Source organism: Salvelinus fontinalis, chromosome 21, assembly GCF_029448725.1.
Source record: "Salvelinus fontinalis isolate EN_2023a chromosome 21, ASM2944872v1, whole genome shotgun sequence".
Classification (NCBI taxonomy): Eukaryota; Metazoa; Chordata; class Actinopteri; order Salmoniformes; family Salmonidae; genus Salvelinus; species Salvelinus fontinalis.
In genome coordinates this window covers 19,054,675-19,077,029 of record NC_074685.1, presented here as the reverse complement: position 1 = coordinate 19,077,029, position 22,355 = coordinate 19,054,675, and the positions used below count along the sequence as shown (strand labels likewise).

The following is a 22,355-nucleotide window of genomic DNA, read 5'->3' as shown; positions in this document are numbered from 1 at the left end:
ACAAATTACTGCAAAGTTTCCTAAGAGCTAATCGTGATGCTGCCATTTCCGTTGTTCACCATCATACAGATGGATGTGGGTGTAAGGGGCAGGGGCTGTCCCCTTCAGAGGAACAAAGAGAAGAGGACCTGTCTCGTCAGGGCTGATAGAGACTCACACAGGGGTCTCTTTTAATTTAGGAAACTCTCTTTGGAGCTTGATGTGCGTGCGCGCACGCGTATGTGTGTGTGTACGCGCGCGCCTGCCTGCCTGCCTGCCTGTGTGTGCATGTGTGTGAGCATGTGTCTGTCAGTAAAGAGAATCTGTGTGTGTGCATGTGTGTGTCAGTGGAGAGAGAAAAACAGCTTGTTTCAAATCGGGGCCAGGGAGCCATGGGAGGTGAATCCTGATGACAGATTTAAGTGGGAAAGAGAAAAATGACTTAGTTTCAGCACTCTTAATCTGAGTCATCAGACTATGGGAGAGGCAGTGCAGGAGCTGTGGCTGGACTTGCAAATTAAAAGTCAACATTTGAGTTGCGTTTGGAAGACTTCGGGGAGGCCGGCAGCCAGTGCTTACTGTATATCCATCTCCGGTCAGAGTCACTGACTGCTCATCCCTGTACGGACTACCTAATGGTCAGCCCTCAAAAAAGACTGCACTTAGTCATCCATCAAATGAAGGTGTTCATTGCTCAGAAATCCTGCCATGGACAAATTGTGAGGGATGGGGAAATGGCACAGGAAATAAGCTGCCGTTATCAGACCCTCTGTAGCTTATTGATGACCTAAGCGACCCTGAAAGCATTTGTACAGTGTTTCCTATCTAGAGTGTAGTAGGGCTGGGCGGTACACCATATTTTACTATATACTGGTATTGATGAACGGACCGGTTAGGGTTTTTACTTTACCTTCTATAACGGTATTTGAAGGTTTGGTTTCTTAAACTGGATAGGCCTTGTGTAAAGTACATTTTTATAGTTTACTTCGCCACTTAAGTCATCTCTCTCTGCTCTCTCTCCATGCCGCATTACACACAGACCTAGCCCCGCCCCCGTCGCTCAAGGAGCGCATTTGTTGTTCTTCGACCACGAGACACTTGCGTTCAGTCTGCAGGGTCAATGCAGCACATGCAACAATGTTGATGACAACGATGCTGTTTTCACTTTGCTTCTAAATATAAATTCAATAACGTTCTATAATTACACTATGCGTTTGTGTTTCTTATATCTGCAAACAGCTAGTTTGTCTTTTCTTAGAAAGTTGGGCCTAAATCTTGTTAGCCGCTAATGCAAAACGCTAGTTAGCTACGTGGTTAGCTAGCTATTAAATGTACTGAACCATAGCAAACGTAATTAGCTATACAGCCTAATAATGCCAGTGATGGTGTAAACATAAATCAACATGTTGTTAGTGCAACAGTGTCTTCTAAATCAAAGAGGAATACGTGAAGCATGGATATGTTCGTTACATGAAGTAGCTAAGAGAAAACGTTCAATTCCTACCCTGTCATAATAACTCCTCCCTGGCATTTTAATTTGTTGTCATGTCGAACAACACTATTCTATTATAGAATTAGAATAATAATTATATTTCCATGATTCCTACAGTTCACCCAAGTGTTTTGTTGTAAATTGCAAGTAAATTCGCAATTGCAACATTTGGTTAAAAATAAGGCCTAGGTTGTTTGCCAATATCGTGCAACCCTACGTGGCAGTGTTGAAATGATCTCATATTAGTGCAGCCAATTGAGAAATATATTTTTTTAATAAAACAATCAGAATGGAGAAAGACTCATTGAAATCACTTAGAATGTATGTGTTGCAACTCTAGGGTCACTCACTACTCATGAAGCTTTTATTACTTTTATTATTAAAGAACAAAAAATACCATCAAATATCATCATTACATACCGTGATATGATATTTTGACCATATCGCCCAGCCCTAGTGTGCTTTAGCATTTAGATTCTGTTCTGGAGAATAATGCATGCATCTTGTGCATGCGTCTAATGCATGCGTGCGTGCATGCGGGTGGAGTGCGTGCGTGCATGCGGGTGGAGTGCGTGCGTGCATGCGGGTGGAGTACATGCATGCATGCGGGTGGAGTGCGTGCGGGTGGAATGTGTGTGTGCGGGTGGAGTGTGTGCATGCTGGTGGAGTGTGTGCGTGTGGGTGGCATGTGTGCATGCGGGTGGCATGTGTGCATGCGGGTGGAGTGTGTGCATGCGGGTGGAGTGTGTGCATGCGGGTGGAGTGCGTGCGTGCGTGCGGGTGAAGTGTGTGCATGTGGGTGGAGTGCGTGAGTGCGGGTGGAGTGCGTGAGTGCGGGTGGAGTGTGTGCGTGTGAGTGGAGTGTGTGTGCGGGTGGAGTGCGTGCAGGTGGAGTGAGTGAGTGCAGGTGTAGTAGGTGCTTGTGGAGTGTGTGCGTGCGTGCGGGTGGAGTGCGTGCGGGTGGAGTGCGTGCGTGCGGGTGGAGTGCGTGCGTGCGGGTGGAGTGCGTGCGTGCGGGTGGAGTGCGTGCGTGCGAGTGGAGTGCTAGTGTAGTACACCCTCTTCCAAAATTCTACCACTGTAAAGCCCCTCAGTCAAACTACAGCTCAGGGTCAATTATCCCTTTGTGTGTCATAACCTTATGTCTCCACAAGGATTTACAGTGCTCACACACACACACACACACACACACACACACACACACACACACACACACGGATAGCCTCCAGTTGCCATGCCCTGTCAGCACAGCCAATGATGTGACACCATAATGGTTCCAGACTCATCCAGGCTGGTTGAAAGTGTCAGAGTCAGAGTCAGAGTCAGGGCCTGTGGTCGAAACAGCAGTCTGTCACACACAGAAAGGTTACCTCTGTCTGTCTTAAGTTTCTAAAGCATAGAAATAAAAGTAATTGTAATTCTATGGTCTAAACTTCTCAAGGTTCTATCGTCTATTACTCACCTCCAAGAATTGGAAAATGTTTTGTTTGTGCTGTTTGCTCTTGCTTTGTGCACTTGCATTGTGAATGTCAAATAAAGGTTTCACAATATTACTAAAGTATTTATTCATTAAAAGGTTTTTATCATACACACATTATGTTGGACTTCGCCAGCGGGTATAGAAATTCTCAGCGTAGCAATCATATTTCCTACTTAATGCTATTCCTAGACCGGCTCCAGGGCCATGATGGTCAATGTATTTTTAATGTACTTGCTCAGATAGCGGGTGTGAACACAGCCAATGTCATGGGATTCTAGAGCTCATCTGTGATGCAGGGGAGGCTGCCTCTGACCTTGGCTAGCAGGCTGCTATTACCCACCCTTCCACTACTCCCCACTCCCTGACTTCACTGCCCTCCCCGTCCCTGCATCAAAAGCTATTGAGCATGTGAACTATCTATGGGTTCCTTTAGCCATATACACTGAAAAAAAATATAAACGTAATATGTAAAATGTTGGTCCCATGTTTCATGAGCTGAAATAGAAAATCAGATATTTTCCAGATGCACAAAAAGCGTATTTCTCTCAAATTTGGTGCACAAATTTGTTCACATCCCTGTCAGTGATCATTTCTCCTTTACCAAGAGAATCCATCCACCTGACAGGTGTGGCATATCAAGAAGCTGATTAAACAGCATGATCATTACACAGGTGCACATTGTGCTGGGATCAATTAAAGGCAGTATAAAATGTGCAGTATTGTCACACAACACAATGCAACAGATTTGTTACGTTTTGAGGGAGCATGCAATTGGCATGCTGACTGCAGGAATGTCCACCATAGCTGTTGCCTGAGAATTAAACGTTAATTTCTCTACCATAAGCCACCTTCAACGTCATTTTAGAGAATTTGGCAGTACGTCCAACCTGCCTCACAACCGCAGACCACATGTAACCATGCCAGCTCAGGACTTCCACATCCGGCTTCTTCACCTGCGGGATCGTCTAAGACCAACGACGCGGACAGCTGATGAAACTGTGGGTTTGCACAACCAAAGAATTTCTTCACAAACTGTCAGAAACCGTCTCAGGGAAGCTCATCTGTGTGCTCGTCGACCTCACCAGGGTCTTGACCTGATTGCAGTTTGGCGTCGTAAACGACTTCAGTGGGCAAATGCTCACCTTCCATGGCCACTGGCACACTAAAGAAGTGTGCTTTTCACAGATGTATCCCAGTTTCAACTGTACCAGGCAGATGGCAGACAGCGTGTATGGCGTTGTGTGGGCAATGGTGGTGCCCCATGATGGTGGTGGGGTTATGGTATGGGCAGGCATAAGCTACAGACAACAAACACAATTACATTTTATCGATGGCAATTTGAATGCACAGAGATACCGCGACGAGATCCTGAGGCCCATTGTCATGCCATTCATCCGCCGCCATCACCTCATGTTTCAGCATAATAATGCACAGCCCCATGGCCTGCATACTCACCAGACATGCCACCTATTGAGCATGTTTGGGATGCTCTAGATGACAGCGTGTTCTAGTTCCCGACAATATCCAGCAACTTCGCACAGCCATTGACGAGTAGTGGAACAACATTCCACAGACCACAATCAACAGCCTGATCAACTCTATGTGAAGGAGATGTGTCACGCTGCATGAGGCAAATGGTGGTCACACCAGATACTGGCTGGTTTTCTGATCCACACCACTACCTTTTTTTTATGTATCTGTGACCAACAGATGCATATCTGTATTCTCAGTGAAATCATGTGAAATCCGTAGTTTGGGGCCTAATGAATTTATTTCAATTGACTGATTCCTTATATGAACATTAATTCAGTAAAATCTTTGAAATAGTTGCATGTTGCGTTAAGATTTTTGTTCATTGCACATATTGAGTAGCCAGCAACATTGGCTAATGGTAGTTATATGACTCTGGTTGCTAGGAAATAGAAAGAGGAGAATGGAAGAGAGAGGGCGAGAGTATGACTGCCCCACTGTTTATTCAAATCCTATTACTGCTGTAGCAGAGGGAGAGACAGAGATACGAGGGAGAGAGGGAGAAAGAGAGTGAGAGAGAGAAGGGAGGAGAGTGCCTCGAAAGCTATTCCTGAAAGCTCATTTTGTGTCTTTCTCCTCTCTCTCATCTCTCCACAACTCAGTTCAAAGATGTTGATGCATTTGAACGCTATGGTCAATCTGTTTTCCACTGCGAGGGCTCACCAAGCCATGACATGGAAAAGGAGATACAATCAGTGGGTATCTGCAAACAAGCGCTATACTCATTCATGAACTGACAACCTGTTGCCATCAGCTAACATTTTGTTGACCAGTGAATGCAGCTCTGCCAGTGTACTTGTACAGTATTCTAATGTTGACCTTTCCTCTCCCCGTCTCACTCTCTCCTCCTCTTATCTTTTTTCTCCTCTCTCGCCCTCCTCTCGCCCTCTTTTCCTCTACTCCTGTTCCTACTTTCATCTGCTTCCACTCTACTTCTCTCATCCTCTCCTTCTTCCCCTCTCCTCTTCTCCCACTTTGTCTCTTCCTCTCCCTCTTCTCCTCTCGTTCCTCTCCACCTCCAGGATACGTACCTTTCCTAAGGAGTCTCCTCTGTTGGGTCGAGATACGGTACGGGCTCTCATGTACTACGCTCTCAAGGTCTGGAGTGACATCTCACCCCTCAACTTCCATGAAGTGGCGGGCAACGACGCAGACATCCAGATCGACTTCACCAAGGCTGACCACAACGACGGGTACCCCTTTGACGGGCCGGGGGGCACTGTGGCACACGCTTTCTTCCCCGGAGAGAGGTTCACGGCAGGGGACACCCACTTTGATGATGATGAGGCCTGGACCTTCAGATCACCAGGTGAGTGGTTGGTAGTTTACTGTGCCTTCAGTGACTAGTGTGTATTGTACATGGATTGTATATGTGCTATACTGTTCATTTTTTCATTATATTTATTTGTATGAAGTACATTTCCAGAAGTTTGTGTGTGCGTGCGTGTGTGCGTGTGCGTGTGTGCATGAGTGCATGCGTGCGTACAATGCCCAGTGACACCTCACGGCTCTAGCAGTTGGTTGGTCAGCCATGGGTCACTCAGTCTGACTAGCCGCTCCCAGACTCACAGATGCTCTCATTAATCATTAAGTCCGCCTGCTGCTGCTAGGCTGATCGACTGCCCACCACTTCCCCCTCTTCCATCTCCCATTCTCATCAGCCTGAGCAGACTCAAGGTGCCCCCCTCCATCTCTCCCTTCCTGTCCATCTCTGATGGAGAAACTAATGCATTTTCTGTTATGTCCTTACCTCTCCTTCCTGCCTGAGACAGAAGGAGGAAGAGGATAGCAGGTGAGCATAGACAGTGTTGGTTAATGTCTCTTTTTCTCAAGTAAGGTAAAAGAGAACGAGCTCCCCCTTCGTCTCCCCACCTATGATGAGACTAGAACTACTGAGAGCACCCAGAGATCCAGATCCTACAGTTCATAGAGTCATATTCCACTCTAGCCAAGGCCAATACCTCCACATCGCTTGCCTTGATAAAGATAGAAAGACAACCAAACACATCTGGAGAGGTGAAGTGATGTAATGCGTGATGTATGCTGGCCCCATGACCTATCTGACAGGACAGATACAGTACATCACCCTCCCAAAGATACACCAAACCAGACCTCAGTGTGGGGGGGTGGGAGAGGAGCAGGGCTGCGTGATGCAGACTGACCCAGCTGGTGTGCCATGTTGATGGGGACAGGCTGCCAGGCCGTGCCCTGGTCTCCCCCTGTCCTGCAGGAGGCCTCCTGGACAGCGGCTCAGTCTGCTCCAATTAGGCCTCCACAACAGGCCAGACCAGGCAGGCAGCAGATGCTTACACGGCGCCTGGAAGGTGGAGTACAGGGGGAGGGAGGGGAGAGACGGTGGTGGTCAGGGGAATACACTTAGAAGATGGGCGGATAGAGCGGTAGATTCACTGATGTGGGAGAAAATGGAGGAAGGAAGATTATTGAAAAATCCATATTTTCTCCAAGAATCTCACATCATTGGCACACCGCATGAATAAATTATGATGATGAGGAGGAAGTGAAGGATAATGGTAATGATGAAAATTATGATTTACCCTTCTCAACCCACACAAGGAATGAGATCGCTCCAGTTTTTGCTTATGATATGAATGCTTTAACTGAAACTATTGAATGCCCCACACCACCATCTAGATTTCTAGTATAATTTCATTGCTTGGATCGAACAAGGAATTTAGTCCTCTATTTATTTGTGTTTGTTTGCCTTGACTCTCTGGCGGCAGACGTGAGTCGCCGAGGCAGAGGAGCCAGTTAATTAAACAGCTCTTCATTTCTTCTCAGCTTCACAGTCCGTCGGGTGGACACCACGGGTCTTAGTCCCTCCACTCAGTAGGCTGTGCTAACCACGAAGCTCTCTTACTAAAACTGACACCAATGCCTTGCCTTGGTGAGTGTTATGTATGTGTCGTATGGTAAATGTTGTGTTTACGACACTGAAGGATTGTGTGCTTTGACATGCGTCCCGAAAATGTTGTTGGTGCTTTGGTTTAGATAAGGGAGTTAAACGTTAACTAGTTGTCCCTAGTTTTCTGTCATAATAGCGAGTCATACAGGTGATTCTTTTATCAAGGTGCTTTTTAGTCAGTCTGCAACAGGATTCAAGGCCTGGCCTTGGATCTCTTCCCTATCCCCTCCTAGATATTGGAGTGGGTTGTTGTTCCTGCAACTTTCGAACAAGAAGATCATCTTTGGAGAAGTTGTAAACTTGTAAGGTCAGGAGCTAGAAGTGAAACATGGCAGTTCAGCAGATTTCTGGGGCCCTAATCTTCTTAAGAAGGATGGACCTTATCAGAGAAATAAGGATTCCAGTAATTGCTTTCCCTTTCGCCCTTCTTTTCTCTCTCCCCTTGCCTATTTTCTAAAAACTTATCCCAGTGTATTGTTCTTGGCAGAGCCTTAGAACATTCCCCCCTATGAGGGCCATCTGCTAATGTGTTGTAATTAGCAATGAATTGAATCTGGTTGTTTGGAGAACAGCGTAGCTACCAGAATGCTAAATTGTCCATTTAAGTTTGCTAGCATTCTGCTCTCCACTGGTTGATTGACAGGGGAGACATCCAATGGGGTGGCCGGGGCAGACGCTCGGGGTCCGGGTCACATAAGTGGAGCCAGGGAAAGGCTGTTTTTGTTTTGACAGCAGGCAGATTGCTTTAATTAATTATCTCTCCTCTGGTTGCTCGCTAATGCAGAATGATTATGCTGGCTGAAACAAAAGGCTCATTAAGCAGGTGTGTTTTGATGACATTCGCTATTTGGCTTTGGTTCGCAATGCGTGTGCACGCGTTAGTGTGTTCATGTTAGTGAGAGAGAGAGAGAGAGAGAGACAGAGACAGAGACAGAGACAGAGACAGAGACAGAGACAGAGACAGACAGACAGACAGACAGACAGACAGACAGACAGACAGACAGAGAGACAGACAGACAGAGAGACAGACAGACAGAGAGACAGAGAGACAGAGAGAGAGAGAGAGAGAGAGAGAGAGAGAGAAAGAGAGATCAAGAAAGAGATGCAGAGAGACAGAGAACCAAAGAGAGAGAGAGAGAGAGAGAGAGAGAGAGAGAGAGTGAAATTATAGTGTAGAAGGGAGAAATTGCTCCACACTGCTCATCCACAATATCAAGCTGTCAGTCAGTCACTTAGTCTCCCTGCTCTGGCTGACTGGCTCCTCAGCTCCTCAGGGACCAGGCTGCACACCATGGCCAAACAGGCTGTACTCCATCACCACCACCACCACCACCACAGAGGAACAGCAGCCCTCTCTTGAGGAATGAAGAGAGACATCAGAATGGGGCGCTATTCATATTTGGAGATGGAGTAACAGGGCATGGAGTGAACTAAAGCGTCCCTCTCTCTCCCCCGATTATATCAGTTTCCACAAAGCTGATAGCATTTTGGCTGAGTAAACAGTCACAGGGCTGAACCAGATGTAGTCTAAAGGAAATATGGTCTGTTCCTCTCATCACACACACAGCCTTTACTATCATCCTCCACAGACCTCCTAAAGCCTACCAAGCAGGACCCTGGCCAGCTGTGGCTTGCTTTTAGAGGGTCCCCAGCCTGCACTCTTTCTCTCCCTCTCTCTGCACCGCCTGCTGCTAACCATCCCAGACCAGACACCTCTTTTACCAGCAGGGTCCAACTGAATGAATACAGCATTTAATTGAATCTAGAACACCAGCCAAATCTCTGTGTGGCAAGGTTGGACACAGGCAGTCAGTCTGTTGTGTAGTCACAGGGATGAACACCACAGTGACTCTGTGTAAAATAAATGGCACCGTAGATACCATGACCTCCCTGCTTGCTTCCCCCTCTCTCCCATCCTCTCTTTCGCTCATCCTACCTTCGTCCTCCACCCTGCATACTCCTTGTAAATTAAATGGTACCATAACCTCCCTCCCTCCTTCCCTCCCTTCCTCTCATACATACTCCATTTCTCCACTACATTTCTGCACAATGTGCTCCTGTAGATTAGGACATTTATTGGGCCTTCAATCACCCTGGTGACTAACCAGGAGGGAATATACCAGCACCTCGCTCCATTGTCTGTGTTTGAGTATGACACTGCCTGTCTGTGAAGCCTGTGCTAATCTAAGGCTAGCCACGCACACAGAGACAGGGAACCTAGCTAGCTGTGGCATGCTGACACACACACCACACCAACGAGTTTGGTGGATGGTGGAGCCGCAATCTAAATCTCTTAGCCGCAGGTTTGAACTCTTAGTCTCGCTTAGCAGAGCCAGACGAGCAGGTTTTCTTTCTTTTTTTTGCAAATTCTGCCGAGGAGGGAAGAGGTGTTTTTAGCCTGCTGCAGTCGCTCCAGGTGTCCCTGCATGCTCTGTGGATGACAGCTTGTGGCTCAGACTGTATTTCCATAGCTATCTCTCTATGCTTTGTGCCTAAAAGCATTAAAAGCGTTTGTGCCTGACTGCTTCTCCTCTTAACTCTAACAATATGGAGATGAGTTCAGAAGTAAGAGAAACACACTCTGCAATCCCCACACTTGATAGTAGAGGTGTAGTAGGTCAGTCCAACACTCAAAATGGAGAGTTGAGAAGGTAGTAATAGCATTCTTCTGTCTGTCAGTGAGGTGTGTTTTCATGATATGAAAGCCATATCAAAGCTTTTCTCTGCTCCGATGGATGGAGAAATCTCATTGTTATCTTTCTCACGTCTATCCTCCCTCTCTCTCTTTCTCTCTCTCTCTCCCCTCAGACTCTCACGGGATGGATCTGTTTGCGGTAGCAGTGCATGAGTTTGGTCATGCTATTGGCCTGGCCCACACTTCAGCCATAGAGTCCATCATGAGGCCGTACTACCAGGGCCCTGTGGGGGACCCACTCAAGTACAACCTCCCCTATGAGGACAAGGTCCGCGTCTGGCAGCTCTACGGTACGTACCTCAAATCGCCTCACCATCATTGGAAAAGGGCTGCTAAGATGTATACAGTACATAGCGACATAACACCACAGCTGCTTCTTACCCCGCAATGTTTCCCAACACTGAGTGTAATACATACAGTGCATTCGGAAAGTATCCAGACCCCTTGACTTTTTCCACATTTTGTTACGTACAGCCTTATTCTTAAATTGATTAAATAGTGTTTTACTTCATCAATCTACATACAATAACCCATAATGAAAAAGCAAAAACATGTTTTTAGATTTTTTTTGCAAATTTATAATAAAAAAACTAAACTGAAATATCACATTTACATAAGTATTCAGACCCTTTACTCAGTACTTTGTTGAAGCACCTTTGGCAACGATTACAGCCTTGAGTATTCTTAGGTATGACACTACAAGCTTGGCACACCTATATTTGGGGAGTTTCTCCCATTCTTCTCTGCAGATTCTCTCAGGCTCAGTCAGGTTGGATGGGGAGCGTCGCTGCACAGCTATTTTCAGGTCTCTCAAGAGATGTTCGATCGGATTCAAGTTCGGGGCTGGTCAGGCCGCTCAAGGATATTCAGAGACTTGTCCTGAAGCCACTCATGCATTGTCTTGGCTGTGTGCTTAGGGTTGTTGTCCTGTTGGAAGGTGAACCTTCGCCACCAGTCCGAGGTCCTAAGCGCTCTGGAGCAGGGATCAAGGATCTCTCTGTACTTTGCTCCGTTCATCTTTCCCTTGATCCTTACTAGTCTCCCAGTCCCTGCCGCTGAAAAACATCCCCACAGCATGATGATGCCACCACCATTCTTCACTGTAGGGATGGTGCCTGGTTTCCTCCAGACATGATGCTTGGCATTCAGGCCAAAGAGTTCAATCTTGGTTTCATCAGACCAGAGAATCTTGTTTCTCATGTGCCTTTTATTGAGGAGTGGCTTCCATCTGGCCACTCTACCTACCATAAAGACCTGATTGGTGAAGTTCTGCAGAGATGGTTGTCCTTCTGGAAGGTTCTCCCATCTCCACAGAGGAACTCTGGAGCTCTGTCAGAGTGACAATTGGGTTCTTGGTCACCTCCCTGACCAAGGCCCTTCTCTCCCAATTGCTCAGTTTGGCCGGGCGGCCAGCTCTGGGAAGAGTCTTGGTGGTTCCAAACTTCTTCCATTTAAGAATGATGGAGGCCACTGTGTTATTGGGGACCTTTAATGCTTCAGAAATGTTTTGGTACCCTTCCCAAGGTTTGTGCCTGGACTAGAAACCGATTCAACATCTCTGGAGAGACCTGAACATAGCTGTGCAGCACCACTCCCCGTCCAACCTGACAGAGCTTGAGAGGATCTGCAGAGAATAATGGGAGAAACTCCCCTAATACAGATGTGCCAAGCTTGTAGCGTCATACCCAAGAAGACTTGAGGCTGTAATCGCTGGCGAAGGTGCTTCAACAAAGGACTGAGTAAAGGGTCTACATACTTATGTAATTGTGCATTTTCAGTTATTTCGAAAAACCTGTTTTTGCTTTGCCATTATAGGGTATTGTGTGTAGATTGACGAGGAGGGGGCGACAATTTAATCAATTTTAGAATAAGGCTGTAACGTAACAAAATGTGGATAAAGTCAAAGAGTCTGAATACTTTCCAAATACACTGTATATATACCTGCCTATCTATCTACCTCTCCCCCCACCCTCTGTCCATCTCGCATATTCCAGTCATCTGCCGCTCCACTCTCCTCTTGTAACGGCTCTCTTTCGGTGAGTTAGTAGACCAAGGCGCAGCGGGTGATGAATAGATAATGTTTTAATGACAAGACGGAAAAACACGAAACGAAATACACTTGAATGATTTACAAAATAACAAAACGAACTAGACAGACCTAAACTATGAACTTACATGAAACGAGGAACACAATAAACAGGAACGACCGAACGAACGAGACGAGACAGTACCGTGTGGTGCAAAATACACAGACACAGCGACAATCACCCACAAACAAACAGTGAGAACCTCCTACCTTAATATGACTCTCAATTAGAGGAAAACGCAAAACACCTGCCTCTAATTAAGAGCCATACCAGGCAACCCAAAACCAACATAGAAACGGAAAACATAGACTGCCCACCCAAAACTCACGCCCTGACCATCACACACATACAAAACAACAGAAAACAGGTCAGGAACGTGACAGAACCCCCCCCCTCAAGGTGCGAACGCCGGGCGCACCAGCACAAAGTCCAGGGGAGGGTCTGGGTGGGCATCTGACCACGGTGGTGGCTCAGGCTCCGGACGCTGTCCCCACACCACCATAGTCACTCCCCGCTTCTGTATTCCCCTCCCAATGACCACCCTCCAACTAAAACCACCTAAATGAAGGGGCAGCACCGGGATAAGGGCCAGCACCGGGATAAGGGGCAGCACCGGGATAAGGGGCAGCACCGGGATAAGGGGCGGCAGGTCCTGGCTGAGGGACTCTGGCAGGTCCTGGCTGAGGGACTCTGGCAGGTCCGGGCTGAGGGACTCTGGCAGGTCCGGGCTGAGGGACTCTGGCAGGTCCGGGCTGAGGGACTCTGGCAGGTCCGGGCTGAGGGACTCTGGCAGGTCCGGGCTGAGGGACTCTGGCTCTAATGGCTCGGGACAGACGGGCGGCTCTAATGGCTCGTGGCAGACGGATGGCTCAGAAGGCGCTGTGCAGACGGATGGCTCAGAAGGCGCTGGGCAGACGGATGGCTCAGAAGGCGCTGGGCAGACGGATGGCTCAGACGGCGCTGGGCAGACGGATGGCTCAGACGGCGCTGGGCAGACAGATGGCTCAGACGGCGCTGGGCAGACAGATGGCTCAGACGGCGCTGGGCAGATAGATGGCTCAGACGGCGCTGGACAGACAGATGGCTCAGACGGCGCTGGACAGACAGATGGCTCAGACGGCGCTGGACAGACAGGCAGTGCAGAAGGCGTTGGGCAGACGGCCGACTCTGCCCTGCTGAGGCGCACAGTAGGCCTGGTGCGTGGTGCCGGAACTGGAGGTACCGGGATGACGGCACGCACTTCAAGGCTAGTGCGGGGAGCAGGAACAGGGCACACTGACCTCTCGAAGCGCACTATAGGCCTGGTGCGTGGTACCGGAACTGGAGGTACCGGGCTGAGGGCACGCACCTCAGGGCGAGTGCGGGGAGAAGGAACAGTGCGTACAGGGCTCTGGAGACGCACAGATGGCTTAGTGCGTGGTGCCGGAACTGGAGGCACTGGGCTGGAGACACGCACCATAGGGAGAGTGCGTGGAGGAGGAACAGGGCTCTTAAAACGCACTGGAAGCCTGGTGCGTGGTGTAGGCACTGGTGGTACTGGGCTGGGGCGAGGAGGTAGCGCCGGAAATACCGGACCGTGCAGGCGTATTGGCTCCCTTGAGCACTGAGCCTGCCCAACCTTACCTGGTTGCATGCTCCCCGTAGCCCGTCCAGTGCGGGGAGGTGGAATAACCCGCACTGGGCTGTGTTGGCGAACCGGGGACACCATGCGTAAGGCTGGTGCCATGTAAGCCGGCCCAAGGAGACGTACTGGTGGCCAGATATGTAGGGCCGGCCTCATGACATTTGGCTCAATGCCCAATCTAGCCCTACCAGTGCGGGGAGGTGGAATAACCCGCACTGGGCTATGCACCCGTACAGGAGACACCGTGCGCTCTACTGCGTAACACGGCGTCTGCCCGTACTCCCGCTCTCCACGGTTAGCCTGGGAAGTGGGCGCAGGTCTCCTACCTGCCCTCGGCCCACTACCTCTTAGCCCCCCCCCAAGAAATTTTAGGGTAGTACTTGCGGGCTTCCAGCCTTGCTTCCGTGCTGCCTCCTCATAACGTCGCCTCTCCGCTTTCGATGCCTCCAGCTCCGCTTTGGGGATGCGACACTCCACTGGCTCTGCCCAGGGTCCTTTACCGTTCAGGATCTCTTCCCATGTCCAATCCTCCTTTTCCCACTGCTGCTGTCGTTGCTGTCCGTTAACCCGCTGCTTGATCTGGGTTTGGTGGGTGATTCTGTAACGGCTCTCTTTCGGTGAGTGAGTTGACCAAGGCGCAGCGGGTGATGAATACATAATGTTTTAATGACAAGACGGAAAAACACGAAACGAAATACACTTGAATGATTTACAAAATAACAAAACGAACTAGACAGACCTAAACTATGAACTTACATGAAACGAGGAACACAATAAACAGGAACGACCGAACGAACGAGACGAGACAGTACCGTGTGGTGCAAAATACACAGACACAGCGACAATCACCCACAAACAAACAGTGAGAACCTCCTACCTTAATATGACTCTCAATTAGAGGAAAACGCAAAACACCTGCCTCTAATTAAGAGCCATACCAGGCAACCCAAACCAACATAGAAACGGAAAACATAGACTGCCCACCCTAAACTCACGCCCTGACCATCACACACATACAAAACAACAGAAAACAGGTCAGGAACGTGACACCTCTCCACCTTTCTTTCCTATTACCTTATGTTATTTATAGTACTACATTGACATTGATTACTGCATTGCTGAGTTAGAGCTTACAAGAAAGGCATTTCACTGTACTTGAACACGTGACAATTAAACCTGAAACTATTTCAGTCATCCTTATCCTTCTCTCCACAAATCAGAACACATCTTGCCTAGCTACTCCTCTATGATTATTTTATACCCGCCCCTCCACACGCCTATCTCACTTATACTAGACATACATCAATGGACTGGCATTCTGCCATCCCTTCTATGTACATACACTGTGCAGAAAATCCTAGAGGTACTGTATACATTAACTGTCTAATCTACAGGCGCAGACCGCCCCACCACCACCCCTCAAACCTCTCAATGCAAATGTCTCCTAGAATTATCCATGATTCCTAATGGGACGTGTCCGCCCATCCCTTAGTGCAACATGGCGGTGTAGAGCAGGAAACCCAAGGCCTCGGCACAGGAAGCAGAATTGATTAGTTTGTATGCAGTGATAATCGATTTAATTAGCGTACTGGTTAATGTGGGAGGGAGTGGAGAGAATGCTTTAATTGGTCATCCCTGTGGCACAGACCCTGCTTATCACTGTGTGCCATGCTACTGAGAGAGGGAGGAGACGAAGACGGATAGGTGAGGGGAGATGAGAAGAGAGAGAGGGAGGGAGGACAGGAAGACTGATAGGTGAGAGGGGATAAGTGGCTGGAGGAGAAGGGAAGAGACTGGAGAGGTAACAGGCGAGGTAGGACAAAGAAGAGAGAGAGAGGTGAAATAGAGAGGGAAAGGAAGGGAGGGAGAGAGAGGTGAGATAGAGACAGGGAAAGGAAAGAGAGAGAGAGGTGAGATAGAGACAGGGAAAGGAAAGAGAGAGAGGTGAGATAGAGACAGGGAAAGGAAAGAGAGAGCGAGGTGAGATAGAGACAGGGAAAGGAAAGAGAGAGAGAGGTGAGATAGAGACAGGGAAAGGAAAGAGAGAGAGGTGAGATAGAGACAGGGAAAGGAAAGAGAGAGAGGTGAGATAGAGACAGGGAAAGGAAAGAGAGAGAGAGGTGAGATAGAGACAGGGAAAGGAAAGAGAGAGGTGAGATAGAGACAGGGAAAAGAAAGAGAGAGAGAGGTGAGATAGAGACAGGGAAATGAAAGAGAGCGAGGTGAGATAGAGACAGGGAAAGGAAAGAGAGAGAGAGGTGAGATAGAGACAGGGAAAGGAAAGAGAGAGAGAGGTGAGATAGAGACAGGGAAAGGAAAGAGAGAGGGAGGTGAGATAGAGACAGGGAAAGGAAAGAGAGAGAGGTGAGATAGAGACAGGGAAAGGAAAGAGAGAGAGAGGTGAGATAGAGACAGGGACCTGAAAGAGAGAGAGAGGTGAGATAGAGACAGGGAAAGGAAAGAGAGAGAGAGGTGAGATAGAGAGGGAAAGGAAAGAGAGAGAGGGGTGAGATAGAGACAGGGAAAGGAAAGAGAGAGAGAGGTGAGATAGAGACAGGGAAAGGAAAGAGAGAGAGAGAGAGGTGAGATAGAGACAGGGAACGGGAAAGGAAAGAGAGAGAGATGTGAGATAGAGACAGGGAAAGGAAAGAGAGAGAGGTGAGATAGAGACAGGGAAAGGAAAGAGAGAGAGGGGTGAGATAGAGACAGGGAAAGGAAAGAGAGAGAGAGGTGAGATAGAGACAGGGAAAGGAAAGAGAGAGAGAGGTGAGATAGAGACAGGGAAAGGAAAGAGAGAGAGGTGAGATAGAGACAGGGAAAGGAAAGAGAGGGAGAGGTGAGATAGAGACAGGGAAAGGAAAGAGAGAGAGAGGTGAGATAGAGACAGGGAAAGGAAAGAGAGAGAGGTGAGATAGAGACAGTGAAAGGAAAGAGAGAGAGGGGTGAGATAGAGACAGGGTCAAGGAAAGAGAGAGAGGTGAGATAGAGACAGGGAAAGGAAAGAGAGAGAGGTGAGATAGAGACAGGGAAAGGAAAGAGAGAGAGAGGTGAGATAGAGACAGGGAAAGGAAAGAGAGAGAGAGGTGAGATAGAGACAGGGAAAGGAAAGAGAGAGAGAGAGGTGAGATAGAGACAGGGAAAGGAGAGAGAGAGAGGGGTGAGACAGAGACAGGGAAAGGAAAGAGAGAGAGGTGAGATAGAGACAGGGAAAGGAAAGAGAGAGAGGGGTGAGATAGAGACAGGGAAAGGAAAGAGAGAGAGAGATGAGATAGAGACAGGGAAAGGAAAGAGAGAGAGAGGTGAGATAGAGACAGGGAAAGGAAAGAGAGAGAGGTGAGATAGAGACAGGGAAAGGAAAGAGAGAGAGAGGTGAGATAGAGACAGGGAAAAGAAAGAGAGAGCGAGGTGAGATAGAGACAGGGAAAGGAAAGAGAGAGAGAGGTGAGATAGAGACAGGGAAAGGAAAGAGAGAGAGGTGAGATAGAGACAGGGAAAGGAAAGAGAGAGGGAGGTGAGATAGAGACAGGGAAAGGAAAGAGAGAGAGAGGTGAGATAGAGACAGGGAAAGGAAAGAGAGAGAGAGGTGAGATAGAGACAGGGAAAGGAAAGAGAGAGAGAGAGGTGAGATAGAGACAGGGAAAGGAAAGAGAGAGAGGTGAGATAGAGACAGGGAAAGGAAAGAGAGAGAGGTGAGATAGAGACAGGGAAAGGAAGGGAGGAGAAAACATGTTGAATCATGCTGCCGCTGTAGAGTGGGGCTGTGTGCTTGGAATGTGTGTATGTGAATGTGGGGTTGTGTGTCTCTAAGTACAGTTGAATTGACCCTTGACCTCTCGTCCTTCCCAGGGGTGAGTGATTCAGTGTCACATACGGCCCAGCCAGATGACCCCTCCCAGACCGCTGACCCACCTGTACTACTGGACCTCCCTGAGAACAGATCTACTGTCCCGTGAGTCACACCCACACAAACACACACACACACACACACACACACACACACACACACACACACACACACACACACACACACACACACACATACACCTTAACACTCCATATAATACATCTGCTGACGCACATACACTCACCCACTCACATACACTAAGAGGCCAGTTTATTAGGTACTTCACCCCTTTCACGAAAATGTTTCACTCCTACAGACAGTGAGTCAGGTGGCTGTGGCTTGCTATATAAAGCAGGCAGACGAGCATCATCGAGGCATTCAGTTACTGTTTGATTGAACTTTCGAATGGGCAAAACGAGTGACCTAAGCGACTTTGAGCATGGTATGATTGTCAGTGCCAGGCGCGCCGGTTCCCGGTATCTCAGAAACGGATGGCCTCCTAGGCTTTCACGCACGACAGTGTCTAGGGTTTACAGAAAATGGTGTGACAAGCTAAAAACATCCAGTCAGCGTCCAGTCAGTTCAACATCCAGTCAGGTCGAAGGAGAATGACAAGAATCGTGCAAGCTAACAGACGGGCCACAAGCAGGAAAATAACTACACAGATCAACAGTGGTGTGCAGAACAACATCTCGGAATGCACAACTCATCTATTCTTGTCACGGATGGGCTATTGCAGCAGACGACCACAGCGGGTTCAGCTAAAAAATGTTTAGCCATTCCCCTGAGAATTCAGGCTGTTCTGGATGCAAAGAGGGTCTGACCCGGTACTAGATGGGTGTACCTAATAAACGATCCACTGAGTGTATATCCACACACACCCGTATACATCCATTCTCTCTCCCTCTGTTTCCAGACTGTCCTGCAGTTCAGCGAGTTTGGACATTGTCACAATGCCACAGAGAGAGATAACAGTCCTTGTTTCCCCGTGTGCTCAGTATTAAATGTGTATGTTTATACCACACCACGTCGCCAGTGTTCACACACCAGACTACACAGCACTCAACAGCAAGTGTCAGAACAGAAGCCCCAAGAAAATAATAGATTTTCATACTTGACTGGTAGCAAGTGGATACTTTGTCCTCTTTTTTGTTATTTTTCCCCACTCCTCTCTGTAGCTTTCCCTTATAATTTCTCGGCCACTCCATCTTGCAGGATGATGTGTTGACAAGATGGATTTAGCCTGACAAAGGTCACTAATATAGTCCTCTCTGCGCAGCTCCTCTGTTAATACTCCCTGAATAGAGATCTTTGTTAATAAGGAGCTAGGCGAGTAGCGTCTCACAAAAGCAGCCCTGTTGTGGTAATTGCCTCGTCATTTGCAGCCCGAACACGTCAGGCGCTTAAAGTCAGTCATTAGCACTGGGATAATGCATGTGAGGACCTCGGTCTCCTGCGTCAGGACGATAACATCTCCCCGGATGTTTGGCCTGTTTTTTTAAGTGACACACACACATACACTCAGTAGATAAACACACAAGCATAGTGTGCATGAGCGCTCTGCACACATAAACACAAACAGAAACATGCGCAGAATGATTTAAGATGAGAAGACATTGATTTAGACTGGCATAGTGACTGGGGATAGAGAAGTGGTTTGGTGTACATTCTGTCTGAGTTTCCTTAATTAATTCCCCCCTCTCTCTCTCTTCTTCTCTTAGGCCAGCACGAGATTCCCCTGACAGGTGCACCAGTCACTTTGATGCAGTGGCCCAGATTCGCGGGGAGGCCTTCTTTTTTAAAGGTACAGAGAGGGGCCAGAGGGAGAGAGAACAGTTTGTGGCGTTGCCTGCGATCAATATAAAAGGCAGCCAAGCATCTCTCTCAGAGTTCCACACACACCTTCACACTCAACGGACAGACAGACAGACAGACCCTGGAGGGGCCCATGGTCCAATGTTGACTGTAAAACTATAGATAGATTCTTAATTAACACCTGTTAACCTCAAGAGATCTCCATGGTAATAAAAAAAGTTTTATTTGGTCTGTATGTTATGGACGATGTTAATAGCTTGTAGAGCTGCAGATTAAAAAGTATTATACAACGGGTGGGTCTAATCCTGAATGGTGATTGGTTAAAACTGAAATCTAGCCAGTGTCTATTCCACAAGTTACCACCGGCTAAATCTATGACGTTGAAATGCCTATTTACGCTGTCCCATCTGACTGCGCAGCCAGGCAATTTATGAACTTGATCTCCAGTATCTCACATTTCTTTCAGACCAGCATTTAGATTTCAACAACAATTTGTATAAACTCGCTATCTGTCTCCGACATTTGCAACATTGTTTCAATATGCAAATTCAATCTCCAGCTGTCCCATAGTAATGAACTTGTCGGGAGTCGGGATGAGACAGACAGGCAACTTTTCTCAGCCATTCGAAATCATGAATCAGCATAATTTTTATGGATATATACAAAGAACTATCAATAGAAAAAAGGTAAAACGAAACGAAGTGAAGCTATTTTGCAGTCTTTCCAGCTTCAGTTTGAAGTGATTGTGTCAGCTGTGTTGTTGGCTAGCTTCCCTGAACAACAGTGTTCTGACGAGAGAACACATTTTCTATGCCAGGTGAAATCGTGCCTCATTAGCTCATTGTTATGGATGTATCCAAATAAATGTCACTAGACAACAGCTTAAACAAACGCAAATGTAGCTACTTTGCTGTTTGACGTGACTGTAAGTCAGCTGTAGTTGGCTAGCTAGCAAGCAAGGGATAAGAACGTTGTCAGGCAGTATGGCAATGAAACATTTAGAACAAACGACTGGGTCGCGTCCATAGATACAGAACAAAAAGACTGAACGACTGGGTCGTTGCTCTGGCAACCGAACCTATACAATGAATGACCAGCTGGCTTGGGTAGCAACCCTAGATTTGTGTCGGGACTATATCTTGTGGAAGGATGAAAGTATGAATACATTTATCAAAATATCACTATTTGAATATGTTGGTAACACGTTGTATAAAAGTGATAATGACATTGAAACCGGTGTTTGGAGGATATATTGGCACGGTATGCCGGCCCTCGACCTTGTCTTGGGCCTAACAACACCCGTGCCAATAGATCCTCCAAACACTGGCTCCTCTGGCATTATCACTTAAATAATACAGAGGCTGTGACCCAACTCAGACAAACTTAGACTAAAGTTGTCCAACACAGATACTGGAAGCCAGGCTGAATCTGCCTCTCTGTGTTCGCTTGGTTTGTTCAGCCAGTTGAGTGCCTAACCGGGGACAATATCCTCTGCGGCATCCACACATGTTTGTCCTGTGGACCATTTGAATATGGACAACAGCGTAAACCAGCACACTCACAAATAAACATTGACACACAGGATGTATACAAACACACACTTTTCACTAGTGTACACACATACTGTACACTCCCACACATACACAAGTGTGTACCCACATTCACACAAACACCTACACAAACACTTAATCAGGCCACAGGGCCAGATGGATTACCAGGACATGTACTTAGAGCATGAGCGGACCAAGTGGCAAGTGTCTTCACTGACATTTTCAACCTCTCCCTGACTAGTCTGTAATACCTACGTTTCAAGCAGATCACCATAGTCCCTGTGCCCAAAAAAGTGAAGGTAACCTGCCTAAATGATTACCGCCCGTGACACGCACGTCAGTAGCCATGAAGTGCTTTGAAAGGCTGGTCATGGCTCACATCAACACCATCCTCCCAGAAACCCTAGACCCACTCCAATTCGCATACCGCCGCAACAGATCCACAGATGACGCAATCTCAATCACACTACCCTTTCCCACCTGGACAAAAGGAACACCTATGTGAGAATGCTGTTCATTGACTACAACTCAGTGTTCAGCACCATAGTGCCCTCAAAGCTCATCACTAAGCTAAGGACCCTGGAACTAAACACCTCCATCTGCATCTGGATCCTGGACTTCCTGACTGGCCGCCCCCAGTTGGTGAGGGTAGGCAACAACACATCTGCCACACTGATCCTCAACACGGGGGCCCCTCAGGGGTGTGTACTTAGTCCCCTCCTGTACTCCCTGTTCACCCATGACTGCATGGTCAAGCACGACTCCAACACCACCATTAAGTTTGCTGACGACACAACGGTGGTTGGCCTGATCACCGACAACAATGAGATAGCCTACAGGGAGGAGGTCAGAGACATGGCAGTGTGGTGCCAGGACAACAAGCTCTCCCTCAATGTGAGCAAGACAAAGGAGCTGATCGTGCACTACAGGAAAAGGAGGGCCGAACACCCCGCCATTCACATCGACGGGGCTGTAGTGTAGAGGGTTGAGAGTTTCAAGTTCCTTAGTGTCTACATCGCCAACAAACTATCATGGTCCAAACACACCAAGACAGTCGTGAAGAGGGCACGACATCGCCTGAAAATATTTTGCATGGGTCCCCAGGTCCTCAAAAAGTTTTACAGCTACTCCATCGAGAGCATCCTGACTGGTTGCATCACCACATGGTATGGCAACTGCTCAGCATCTGACCGTAAGGCGCTACAGAGGGTAGTGAGTACGGCCCAGTAAATCACTTTTCTTAAAACTGCATTGTTGGTTAAGGGCTTGTAAGTAAGCATTTCACGGGTAAGGTCTACACCTGTTGTAATTGGCGCATGTGACAAATAAAATTTGA

At 47.8% G+C, this 22,355-nt stretch overlaps 1 protein-coding gene across 1 annotated transcript in view; it reads left to right on the top strand.

The window, feature by feature from the left end:
* Positions 1-22,355, top strand: part of LOC129818378 (matrix metalloproteinase-17-like) — a 107,081-nt gene that overhangs the window by 75,110 nt on the left and 9,616 nt on the right. The window contains exons 4-7 of the mRNA XM_055874207.1: positions 5,504-5,790; positions 10,213-10,389; positions 17,657-17,759; positions 19,376-19,458. Coding sequence (XP_055730182.1) covers positions 5,504-5,790; positions 10,213-10,389; positions 17,657-17,759; positions 19,376-19,458 — 650 coding nt within the window. The remainder of the gene's footprint in view (positions 1-5,503; positions 5,791-10,212; positions 10,390-17,656; positions 17,760-19,375; positions 19,459-22,355) is intronic.